This window comes from Streptopelia decaocto (genome assembly GCF_964273445.1).
Source record: "Streptopelia decaocto genome assembly, chromosome: 2".
Taxonomy (NCBI): domain Eukaryota; kingdom Metazoa; phylum Chordata; class Aves; order Columbiformes; family Columbidae; genus Streptopelia; species Streptopelia decaocto.
The window spans coordinates 96,606,197-96,619,537 of record NC_138655.1 but is presented as its reverse complement, the minus strand read 5'-3'; the positions used below and the strand labels follow the sequence as shown (position 1 = coordinate 96,619,537).

The window sequence follows — 13,341 nt, the reverse complement described above, 5'->3', positions numbered from 1 at the left end:
AAAAAAAAAAAAAATCAATTACAACTGAGTTATTTTCTTGATCCAGCTTTAAGCTGTCCTGGGACTTAAATTAGAAGGTTTCATAAATGATATTTTGAATACGGCATCGAAAAATCCATCTACTACCCACTTATCAGAATTGTACAGACTAGAAAAACAGAAAAATGCACTTGAAGATTGATGCAAATAAACTGGATGAAGTCCAGAGAAGAACAAGAAGGGTCAGAGATGTAGAGAACCTGACCTATGAGAGAAGCTTTCAGGAATTAGGTCTATTTAGCCTAGACACAAAATGCCTATGGGGAGAAGTGATAACAGTATTCAAATATGTGAAAGGTCCCTGTGAAGGAGAAAAGAATCAGATGTTCTCCATACCCACTAAAGAAAAAACAGGCAGCTATAGGCCTGGACTGTGCTAAAAGATTAAGATTACACATTCGGAAACACTTGATTACACATTTGGAAACACTTTTCAACCAGAAAGGTAGTTAATTACCCAAAAGGGGTTACGAATCTTCCACCATTGGAGGTTTTCAACAACCAGCTAAAACAAATGTCGGCGAATGGCCCAGCCCTGGGAAGAAAAGCTCAGCCAGGCGCATGTCTTTTGGCCCATGATCTATGATAGACCGCAGCAGTTTAAGAGAAGGCTCTGCCCATCATGAACTCAAACTTACAAGCTTCTCCTTACAGGTGGTCAGAGAAAACAATCTTACTTAAAATTCCTCTCCCAGGTCCCCTCTGCATTGGTTTACACCCCAGAAATAGACTCCTCTCCCTGTACCCGGTGGCTGCCAGCAGGTGAGCAGCATCACATGAAGGTGCTGCTCAACTATGAGAATTTCTCCCCAGCTCCCTGAACAGCAGGGGTGATGCTCAGAGCCCCCTCCATTTAAATGTACCTCTGCCAGTCAAGTAAGGAACCACTGACAGCACTGAAAAGCTACAGCTGCAACTGAACTGTCAGCACCTACAGAAGAAAATGCTGGTTTTCTGCTGTGCTGTGTTTGTAGTTGGAAAATCGTGGACAGACCCAAATACAATTCAGAAAACACATTAGTTTTCCAACAAGGCTTTATTTTTTTTTTTTTCCACAAAAAAACACAAGTGTCTCACCAGAAAAACTCTAAAAGCTCTTCCATCATCCTATAAGTTTCCCGGATTTTGGGTTTTGTTGTTAAAAAAAAAACAAACACCAAAACAAACACTTTAACAATATCTTTCTCCTTTAACAAAACATTTGATTAGTGTTTTTCCCTATCCTACCGTAATGTTAACAAAGAATATTTGGAACTGTTCAGAATATAACAAGGTGAGTAGCCCAGACTTAAACTCTTTTTATTTTCTAGCTAGCAGACTTCCAAAGCATATTCAATTGATATTCTCCTTTCATCACAACCAGCCATAAGGATCAAACTTCTAGATAAATAAATACTGGATGCTCAGCTTTCCTCTGATGGTTCACATCTTTACATTCACAAAGGAAGACTAACATTCACCCACGTAACCGAATTTTTCAAAGCACGATGAAGTCAAACAGAAAAGTGCCAACCTGTAAACAAACAACAGAATTTCAAAAGTAAACTATCACTTAGGGAATAAATTACAAACAAGCACACTTTTACCCTTAAAGCCCGGCCAACAAAAGCTGAGGGTCCAAAATGCCTAATAAAATCAGCAGCCAAGTGATCTGTCTTCTGTTAAGTCACAAGCCAAAAAACTCACTTCTCTATACACCAGTGTCTTGTACCAATCAACAGCAATTCAGTTTTGGCACGATTAACTCAAAGCCTATTTATAGTCACCCAAGACAGAATTTCTGCTTAGTTTCTTTCTGTAAGCAAATTCCAAAGTCAGGGATTTGACACACAAGACAAATGCTAATGTCTTCTGCTTAAACAGATGAAGCCTGTTGCTCAGCCCCAACATCTAACGTGTTAACTCCAACTGGTAGCACACAAACGCTACAAGACTCTCAGAAGTGCATACAAAATTCCCAGATGTGCATTTCTGCAAACACATCATACCCTGGCTAAGCACGACTGCTGTAGCAACTGCACCAGCTGAGTCAATTAAGGTCCCCACAGGTGTGAGGCTGTTTGGTCACAGCATCCATCCCAGGTTCCACAAGTGTTCAAAATGAGCAAGAAACAGAAGCCACCACCCATACACACAGAAACTGGCTAGGATGAGGTTGAAATTTCCTAAGAACTGCAGAAATAGGTTATGACAATATGAAACACTCTAAAACACAGTTTTATGATGCAATAAAGCAGTTTCTCTGCATCTCTGAGATGCAGAGTAGCTTATCATTTTGCTCAGAGTGAAAGGGGATCTGTCAACAGTGTTGAAGAGCCCAAATAATTACTTACTTTCTACAAAATACTAAGAGCCTGTGTACAAGTTGCTTAATTTCAAAATAGGCTTTTGAGTATGACATAAGGACTGAAAATCCAATGGTTATTCCATACTCGCCACCAGGAGAATATAAATATCATGGGGGTCCATATGCTCACTGACAGCAAATAAAAAAAAAAAGTAGCCACACAAACCCTAAGCTAACTACACAAAATTCACAAGCTAATTACATAGGTAGGCCTCACCCACATTCAACTCAGGATGTTAATTCACAGCAAGTTGCACTTTAATGAAAAAAAAAAAAATATATATATATATCTATCAGATCCTGTATATTATTTAGAATTTGCTTGAAAAAGTGAAAAACCTCATTTTGGAAACTTAGGATAGCACTGCACTAATGACAATAGTTACCACCTGCCTGAAATGCTAGGCTTAGTAAGCTGTAACAACTAATTATTGATGTTCAAGCTGAACACCATCTGCCTTTATACTACTAGGTAAACTCATGGTTTTACTTATGCTGTAGTTATGCATTTCAACAGATAGCATTTGTTCAGTGGTCCTTACTATTTTCAGTGTGTTGGTGTACTAGACACTGTTAGTCTAGTTAAAATTCTTAAAATTTAACAAAAATTTAAAATCATTCCTTAATGAAAATAAACAAGGGGTCATATTGAACATTGTAAGCAAAATCCTCAATTAATGTTTCAAAGAGAAGTCCTTATCTAAAATTAAACCAACCCTCCCAAAGCAACAAACATGAAGCAGAAAGGGGCTTCCAAATGGAACAGTTCATAAAAAAAGGTTAATATAGAAATTATGATACTTCATGAATCTTAAATGCATAACACAGACTCTTTGGAAGGGAAAATAATGAGTCTAACACAAAGCCTAACTTAAGCTAAAAAGTGGTAACTGTGAGACAAAACAGAAATACAAAACATAAGATCAGAATGATGGCAAATAATTTAAATTAAAGCCAATTTAAAGGCACACAACTGCACTTCAAATTTGAATAATAATCCAGTATCCCTAAATTAAATCAGTAATACAGCTCAACAGCAACGAAAAGGTATGGGGAGGTGAGATTCTGGCTAGACATGAGGAAGAAATGTTTTACAATGAGGGTGCTGAAACACTGGCACAAGGTGCCCAGAGAGGTGGTAGATAACCCATCCCTGGAGACATTCCAGGCCAGGCTGGATGGGGCTCTGAGCAACCTGATCTAGTTGAAGATGCTCCTGCTCATGGCAGAGGGGTTGGGCTAGATGAGGTTTGAAGGTCCCTTCCAACCCAAACTACTCTATGATTCTAGGTGACCTCCTGACCAAGGAACAGAGGAGAGCTCCCAGGCAGGGCAGGAGCAGCACAGCCCCAGCCCGGCACTATTTAGCCAACCCTGCCACCTTTTGGCTCCCACCGACACAGCACCCAGCCTCAGCCTCAAAGCTTTGTTTAGAGCTTTTTATCCATTTATTTTTTTTTCATTTATTTATTTTATACACGAATTGTGAACTGTCCTCAGCTGAAAAAGTTACAACTACTTCATACATAACCATATCCAGATTTATTTTTCTGTGTCTACTGCACAACTGTAAAACATCAGAAAAATCAGAAGGGTCCATCTGAACTTGCTCATGTCAGCCAGGCTGGGGGAGACACAATGCTGTATTATTAAAAAAAAAAAAAAAAAAAAAAAAAAAAAGAAGAAAGAGGAAAAAGGCATTAACAAAAAGCACAGACAATCTAAAAAAGCAACAGATACACTCCAAGAATGAGACAGGATTCTGGGAAGAGATTAAAAATACCTACATGCATTTTTACTTGTCTACTCAGACACAGGACCTGTTTTTACACCTGGTAGCCATTGAAACACCAGGCTTGTGTGAACATAACCCACATTGGCCATGAAGAAGGAAACAGAAATTACACTCAACTCTGTTAGGGAGGGAAGGGGAAGGAAAAGAAGGGAAAGGGAAAGGGAAAGGGAAAGGGAAAGGGAAAGGGAAAGGGAAAGGGAAAGGGAAAGGGAAAGGGAAAGGGAAAGGGAAAGGGAAAGGGAAAGGGAAAGGGAAAGGGAAAGGGAAAGGGAAAGGGAAAGGGAAAGGGAAAGAAAAGAAAAGAAAAGAAAAGAAAAGAAAAGAAAAGAAAAGAAAAGAAAAGAAAAGAAAAGAAAAGAAAAGAAAAGAAAAGAAAAGAAAAGAAAAGAAAAGAAAAGAAAAGAAAAGAAAAGAAAAGAAAAGAAGTACTTTATTTGCTCCCATCAATGAGGAAAAACACCACAACCAATTTGTGTCTCTTATCTGTTTAGTGAATTTCTACTGTCTCCAGCCAGCCTCCATAATCACATGGCAGTCTTGTCTCTTAACATACCCTCAGGCCTGACAGAAAGAGAACAATATAGGTTAATGCTCTCTATTTGGAGACACAGCACAGTTCAAGATCAGTTGTGCTACATTTGAAATTCCCATCAGCAACAAGCCAGGCACTCACTCAGGCTTCCATTGCCTCAGTAGAATAACATGAAGCAATAGCAGCTCACACATGCACAGGTACCCACCCTGCAACTGTCAAAAAAACTCTCCCAAAATATATTAAAAGCATCTTAATGCACAGTTGCATAGCAAAGACTGACCACAGCAAGCTTAGAGAACTTCGTCCTGATCAGCAATTTCTCAAAAAGAAGAAACTCAGAGAAAATCTCCATCTTTCCTAGCAAATGAACCTGTTGCCAAATTCTAGCAAGAGCCAGCAGTAAACATTAACCCTCCTCCACTACTCCTCAGTCACTCAGGGTATCAATCAAGTCTTTTTCAGGTGCTACTACAAGTGGTCTGGATCAAAATATGGTCTTCCTCCTACCTCTGAGAGCACACAGTCAAAAATCTCTTTAGGTTATAAAAATCTGGTCTATTCTCCCAATAGCTTTGATAAATCTTCTATAAATTACTTGTAGCACAAAGAACCACGAGATATGTGAAAACATGTCAGTAGAGCACTCTACAAAGCTCCACATCACCTGTATGTCTATGTTGAATTCACTTTACCACTGCTATTTATGCTTCGTTTACTGATTGCTTAACCACCTGCTCCAGGGACACATTCCAGATATGAGAACACACGTTGCCAGAAGTTAAAATTTACCTTTCATGGTTCAATCCTTTTCAAACTCATTCTTCTGGATTACATGAAGCTCAGTGCTTCCAGAACTGAATCCTATTGCACAGCCATAAGAGCATGCAGCCAATTGCTTTGCCACTAGAATTAACCCTAAACATGTATGCATGCTTAAATTTGCCTATGTAACCTCTCTACAAGTGTATCTGATGACGCTGTCCATGTAGGATTTATTCAGGCTCTCAGGCCTGCTCCCAACTTTCAATTGCCAGCTCTGTGACTGAAAGAAAAACACTAGAAGAAAACAAAGAAATCAATGCAATTTAGATGGACTGAAAAACAAGAGATTTTAAATGGGATAAAGAAAACAGCACATACTTGTAGATCAGGCTCTAATGGCAGTGACATAGGAAGCCATCATGAGGGGAAAACACACATTAGTTCTTTCTAGTTGCCCCATAAACAGGGGAAATATTTCCCAGGTAAAGAATTAGAGGAGTTCTATCCTGCAACAGACACATCCTCAAAGCTAGATACTCCACTTACCAGAAAGTTGCCTAAGGGGAATAAGAAGTTGATGCTGAGGAAGCTGAGGTAGGAAAAACTCACTGCAAAGAGGTCATGTATCTTGCACTGTGCTGGAAGTCAGGGATGACAAGAAACAGGACTGGAGCCACACACACACTAGGAAGTTTCACAGGGAACACGGGGCAGTAATAACGCAATACACAGCTGTCAAAAACCACAGTTACACGTTAGTTTAGAGAGACCTGGGGAACATGCGTGCTGCAGATGAGTCACAGCATACTGTTGCATTAACTCTACACTGCAAGAAAGCACCCCAGCAACATGCAAACCCACCACCTCGCTCATTGCCTTACAGGACACTTCAGGCTGCACTGGGCATACCTGTATTCCTCCCAAAGAACTGTGACATCGTCAACATCTACATTCATGCAATCCCATGTATTCCATCCCATGAATATCACCTTTCATTTTTCTTCTATGTTCCATTTCACCCCCTCTCCTCATCCTTTTAACCATCGCACCAAAAAAGTTTCAGATTCTAAACAGACAACAAGAGCTCTTATATCTCCTTGGAAGATAGCTCATGATATGTCCAGCTATAACAACTATTTCAGCAACAGAGACAAAATGAGACTAAACATAACAAAAGCCACCACACTCGCATCCCAAGCTTTCACATCACTAACTGCGCATGACAGAGCAGGACTTTCAGGCCAAGGAACCAAAACACAAAGCAAACTGGTGACAAGCAGCAACTTAGACCTTCTGAAAGCAGGAGACCATATAGCGGGAATTATTAAGACAATTATCTCACTTTAACAACAGGTACAGAAATAAGTTATTGCCTCTCTCATCAACAAAAACCAAAAGCTTTCATGTCCAGATTATGTCAGTTTGAATCTGAAAAAGAAACCTGTGACAGGAGTAGTTATGCAGGTGTGTAAGGTTATCAAGCAATGCAAAAATAATACAGGATTATGATTCCACAACTTATGGACAGAGGAATTCTTCAGCAAGGGTATAAAACATCACAGCATTTACACCTTGGTTCACTTTTCTCCATTGCTCAGCCACTACACAGAGAACAACAGTTTCAAGACTGCAGTGTTGTCAGAGCAAACAGAAATGCCTCTCATCACCAGAAAAGGAGTTCAGATTATTTTGTGTATTTAACACCATCGCCCCACCTCAAAAAAAAAAAAAAACGGTTGAAAAGTTATCTTTTTATTCTAAATTGGCGATGCAACCTTAACCATTTCAAAAGCACAAATCTAAAAGCAAAGACTAAACTTGAATTCTGTACGTGATAAGGCTAAATATCAAACACTTCATAAGCAGCTAATGAAGAATTGTCTTTCAGCTTAGAAATAAATAATAAAAATATCTCACGATGAGTATGGCTCATAGCACCCCAAAATTACACAGTAATCACTACTGTTTAAGTGATATTTATGAAGCAACAAAGAAGCATTATCAGCAAGGTGGAGAGAGAAAAATGGAAAGACCAACTGCTGATTCTGAGCACCTAAAAGCATACACCAGAAGAAACTTTAAGTCAAAATATTGACGAAGATCAACCACTAGACAGGCTGCAGAGAGTTAATTTTCCGCTAATAAATTGTAAAGATTACAGTAATCTATTCAGGAGACCTGTACTTTAGCACAACAAATTGAGATCTAAAATTATTAAAATTGTATTGTGCTGTAGAAAAGTACGTTTAAAATGGCACTTAAAAGAAAGCACTAGAATGTGAATTGTGATTCAGGAACTGAATCAATACATATACAACCTTAGTCTTCTTTATTTTCCACTTAGATGAATAAAACAGATGCTGCAGCACACTTTACTGTATCTCTATGGGGATGGCCAAGTGTAAGGAAGCGCCATTTAGGCAACACAACGCTAGGCAATACCTTGCAACACTGAAGTCTACATTAGTTTGTAGCACCTCATCTGCTTTTTCAACAGCAGACTAAGCATGTTTTCTTTTACATCTGTCTTATTTTCAACATGAGGGCTTAGGTAGATCAAAGCTTTTGTTCTTCCTTGTCTTTTTCCTTCTTCTAGTCAAATTTACTGTTTCAGCAGATGGACAGCCACAAGGATACCTCAGCTACATCCATGGGTAAACAAAATTGAGAAGTGTTTAGAAAATTAGTAAGTAGAAGAGGCAATAAAAAACAGATAATTTCTTCAATATTATTTCAAAACATTATTTGAGATTTGCCTTATAGAAATGCACAACACACTGCACAATGAATTTTCAAAGTCATAAGACATATAACATGGACTATAAACATCAAGTTTCAATAAAAATACAGCATCTTTCCATCTAACGTACTTGCAGACAAATTGTGTGAGATAATAAAAAGGATGACTGAGCAAAGATTAAACTAAAACTGCACAATTAAAATGGAGGGTCTACAATATAACCTAGCTTCTGTGTGCTAAATCAAAGCCAAGCCCACTTAACGAACAACAAAACAATTCCATCCTGTTTTGCTTCTGGAATCCCCTACTACAGGAAGAAAAAAAGTTCCACGCTAGTATTTGTTTCTTAAAAAAATGTAGCGCAGATAAGCTGTTACTGGTTTAGTTTTGCTGAATGTTTGTTAATAACCGTTTTTGCTTCCTCTTCATAAAAATATAAGTTATTGTTCATTCTTCTGGTATTTTTAAGTCATTAGGAACATCTTCCCCCAGAATGTTTTACAATGACCGAGGAGGGAATGCTTTGGACCTGAACAGCTTCAAGCCAAAAGCAATTATCACAAAATAACAAGCATTCTCAACTGCCTGATCCACCAAAATGCATTCAAGAAAGCTGGGCCAAAAACCATTCATTCTACACAATCAGAAACCTATAGATGCCAACAAATGCTCATAAAACCACCTGCTTCAGAAGCCAATTCCTTCTATGTCTGACTATACACGCTCAGTTCCATTTTTCAGAGACAAAGTCCTGTTAAGTGGCACACATACTGAATTCCCTTCCCAAACAAACATCTGGTTCCCAGCATTTGAGGGCTCCCAGCCCAGCCACTTCTTCTTTTCCACAGTCAGGGCTACTTTTCTGTACCAGTAGAGTTCCTTCCTCCAGGGTGTATCTCAAGGGCAGCACTCTAGTAGGTCTGCAGGCATTTCCAAACTATACAGCGTGGTGTGCTGCCAAGAAACCAGTTTTAGAAACAGTAAAGCCTCCATCAGCTACACTGTTTCCTGAACTTGAACAGGTACCACGGTACAGCCCTACACCGAGAGCAGCTCAGACTAACAAAGGAGCTTTGTGTTCCCACAGGACGGCATGCAAGATTTGTTCAGAATACTGCCTACCCTCATATTGCAAAAGCAGACACAAAAATAGGTTCAGCTCTTCTGCTGCTTTCCCTTTGCCCTTTTTTAAGCTGATGCAGTTCCTGATTTTTAACGAGCATTGCTGTTATTGCAATATCTGCATATCGCCGATCCACACTGCACTCTCTCCCCAGACAGAGGTAGTCTTCGCTATGAGAAACTGCAGCACAGTCCTCGGTTTTCACCTTTGGATATACCCACTCCTGAAAGCAACAAAGCGTACTTGTACAGAAAGAACATTTTTTAAACAGATGAAAGGCAGGCAGGAAGAAAAATAACAAAGAAAAAAAAGACTTCTACATCTCCTGAACAGAGTCCAAATCAAGAACAGGGTGAAAACCATGCAATAAACAAGGATAAGAAATAGTACTGGAATAATATTTTTGCATTAAGTAATAAAATTTATTCCTATAAATAGAAGACATCATTATATCAATGGTCAGTTTCTGCAAGGACAACTTATAAGGCAGGTTGTATTGTTACAACATCTAGTTACCAACAAAAAGCTGTCTGATACTGCTTCTCTTCCTTCTATTTTTTTCCTATCTTGCATATAGATAGAAGACACTAGAAACAGTACTTGACCATCTCCCTTATAACGAAGAAAGAAGTAGAAGTGACATTGTATTTCCTAGAACCTGAAGTTTATTCCAGCATCTCTTCAATAAGTGTTGTTGACTCAAAAACATAGGAAACAGGCTAGTCAAACACTTAAGTAATACCTGTCCAAAATGCTGCGACAACAGATAATCTTTCACCTTAGTGAATATTTCTATATTTTCCTCAAGTTCAAAACAGTTTTACATTAAACTTGCTGTTGCTGTTTTTCCTTACAATGTAAACAATATTTAATTTCAAAAAATGTTTGAAATTCAGATTATATTAAGCAATACTTACTACTACTGAGTAACTACTTCACTGTATAGCATAAAAGATTAAATCCCTTCTTGACATTTTATCTGAACTTACCAGATGACTTACTACTAAAAAAAAAAAAAAAAAGCTTATTTTAAAAAGGATTGATGAGAGATGCTCAAAAATGTTGGGAAACTTCACGTATATACTTGCTGAAGGTACATTACATCCTGTCTTCCAAGTCCATTAAAGACATTTAAATAGACCAATCCCAGTGTGAAACCCTGAGAGGCATTGCCAGAAATCCAAGCAGTAACACAGCACTTTCATACGCACTTGTCACCAGAAGCATCACTATACTGAGCAGAAAGACAGCTGCCCTCTTCACCACCTTGTATTCTCACATACCGCTACCATACTTGTAACACTCGCACTCAGTTCCAGCTTCATTAACAGCCTATAAAGAACATTCAGCAGATGGATTTGTAAAAATTTACATTAGCCAGAGTTTGTAGACAATATTTTTGTTCTGTTGAAAAGAAGGTCCAGAGGTCCATTAATATATCAGCTTATAAAGAAGTTACTTAAATTCACAAATAAGAAACCACATGGGGTAATTTCTGCCTACCACCTTCAGCATTGGTGGGTTTTTTGTTTAATATTCATATATACATACAAACAAAATAACTATTTTAGTTCTCAGTTTCAGATTCTAGACATAGACTTATTTCTATTCTAAAGTTATGAGCACTTCATTTTCTAAACCAAGAAGGTATCAAAAATTCCTTCTCCAACACTGCATCTTTCCTACATTTCTCTCAATAAAATTCCAAAAGCACAGGCCCACCATCCAAATCCTGACAAGCCAGAAGTAGCTTCTTAAACACTACAGAGAAATTAAGGTAAAGAGAAGTTAAATTGAAGAAAGCCAAAAGAAGAAGGCAAAAATGAGATCTCAGTTGTAGTCTTAAACAAACAGCTGTCACAAATAAGGCTTTTTGGACCAGTACTCCACTTGTCTGTGAAGAGAGTATACCTACTCCAGAGTTGCACTACTAATCAAACAATCACCTGTGTTCCCTAAAATGCTAGTTCAACACTTGAATAATTCAGTATCTAGTTTCTACTTAGACAAATACAGAAAAATCAACTGAAAAAAAAGGAAAATGAGATGTAACTGTTCAACGGTATCATGAGATGTTCACGAAACGAAACAAGCATTTTGTGAAATCAGGAATTAAATACTTCTAGCAAAGTGTCAGGAAAGACAACTTTGCAGTCTTTCAGTACGAGCAAGACGCAAGTTTTAATGCAAGACAGACCAAAACTTGAATTAACTAATAAAGCATAAATTTTTATTTTGACTAGTCATAACCTACATAAAAGTATTCTGATAATAATTCTCCATTGAAAAACAACATCAATCAATCTTTCCAGCTTTCTATAGCTTTTCTTTCAACACATTTTCCGGTAAGGAGATGAAATGTGATCAGTACAACCACAAGTTCAGGTTTTTTGTTTAGGGTTGGGGAGGCAGAAGATGATGACAGGGAGTGCTTTGAAGAATTTGGAAAGAAAGGAGAATGTACAAGACACAATCCTATACCATCCAACCCCCATTATACTGATGAACCCTCCTGAAACAAATGACCATTCACATGAAGCAGTTCACCTCTGCTCCAGCAGCAAACACACATATCACTAAGTGACAACTCACTTCCTTTCTCTCTGTCTTTCTCACTTGGGTCCCACCAATTACAATCAGACAACCAGCTAGGTTCTGCCCAAGAATTAATATGTCTCCCTTCCACTCTTACGAAAACTTTTAATTAAGTTTAAGCAAGCAAAATGCCCACAAAAGGCACAGTATGACATCTGTTAGATGGTTGCCCTGTCAGGAAAACCTAACCATTCTGAAAGCACTCCTCTTGTAATCATTAATTTGCCTAATCCCAGGAAAACACTTTACCTCCTCACCTTCAAAACAGAAAGAGAGGGATTTTTTTTTTTTAAGTGTAATTAAGACTAAAACCATCTGATGTCAGTTTGACAGCTCTGAACATCCACCCCCAAAAAAAACCTGAATTATGAGACCTGTCTGATATTGTTACCTGTAATTTTGTATCCGTAGGCAGCCAGTTGTCCAGCCATATATTCACCATCTGAATTATTGTGAGAACATCCCCATGTACGAATCCAGATTTTCTGCACACCAGGAATAATGCTGTTAAGTAAAAGTGAATGAAAAAAGCAAGATAAAAGACAAGCAAGATTCCTTTTTAAGCCCACTAAACAGACTCAAATAACTGTAATTCCCTAAATATAAAATAAGCATCACAAACAGTAACAACTCTAGAACAGCTGGGGAAAAAACATTGTAATTAGATGATTTTTAGCATAGTGGGTACTAGGTCTGACTGGGATAGAGTTAACTTTCTCCATAGCAACTGGTACAGTGCTGTTTTGTATTTGTGATGAAAACAGTATTAATAACACACCTGTGTTTTAGCTATTGCTGAACAGTTCTTGTACAGCATCAAAACTTCTTTTCCCACTGTCCACAAGCAGGCTGGGGATAGGTAACAGGCTGGGAGGGAACACAGCTGGGATAACTGACTCAAATTGACCAAAAGGTTAATCCATACCAGATAACATCCTGCCCAGCAATATAAACTGGGGGTTTTGTCTTTCCAATGTAGCCATTGTTCTTAGACTGGCTGGGCAGTCTGCTTCTGGGAGGTGGTGAGTACTTGCTTTTGCATCACTTGGGGTTTTTTTTCCCCTACTCTTTCCTTCACTTAAACTGTCTTTATCTCAACCCACAAGTTTTCTCACTTTTGCTCTTATAATTCTCTCCTGCAGCCTACTGGGAGGAAGGGTGAGCAACCAACAGGCTGGGTGCTCTGCTGTTGGCCAGGGTCAATACACCACAAGCAGCAAGAAAAGTTTTAGAATGGAGAAGGCACTGGAGCTGTAGGGTAAGAAGAGATTCAGTGCACTGCAGTTATGTTAAAAAAAACAATCTAACTTTCTGAAAACTATCGTATCATTAACAAATGACCTTCAGATGAATGCAGAGATATTAGGGCACCAGCAAACCGTTAGAACTAAACTGCGACCTCTTG

The 13,341-nt window shown here is 38.5% G+C and overlaps 1 protein-coding gene across 3 annotated transcripts in view; it reads right to left on the bottom strand.

Annotated features, from left to right (window-relative positions):
* CDKAL1 (CDKAL1 threonylcarbamoyladenosine tRNA methylthiotransferase) overlaps positions 1-13,341 on the bottom strand; it is a 415,738-nt gene that overhangs the window by 396,676 nt on the left and 5,721 nt on the right. For 2 of the 3 annotated variants that reach the window (XM_082046383.1, XM_082046384.1), the window contains exon 4: positions 12,328-12,440. In XM_082046383.1, coding sequence (XP_081902509.1) covers positions 12,328-12,440 — 113 coding nt within the window. The remainder of the gene's footprint in view (positions 1-12,327; positions 12,441-13,341) is intronic. The other variant, XM_082046385.1, reaches the window with a different exon arrangement.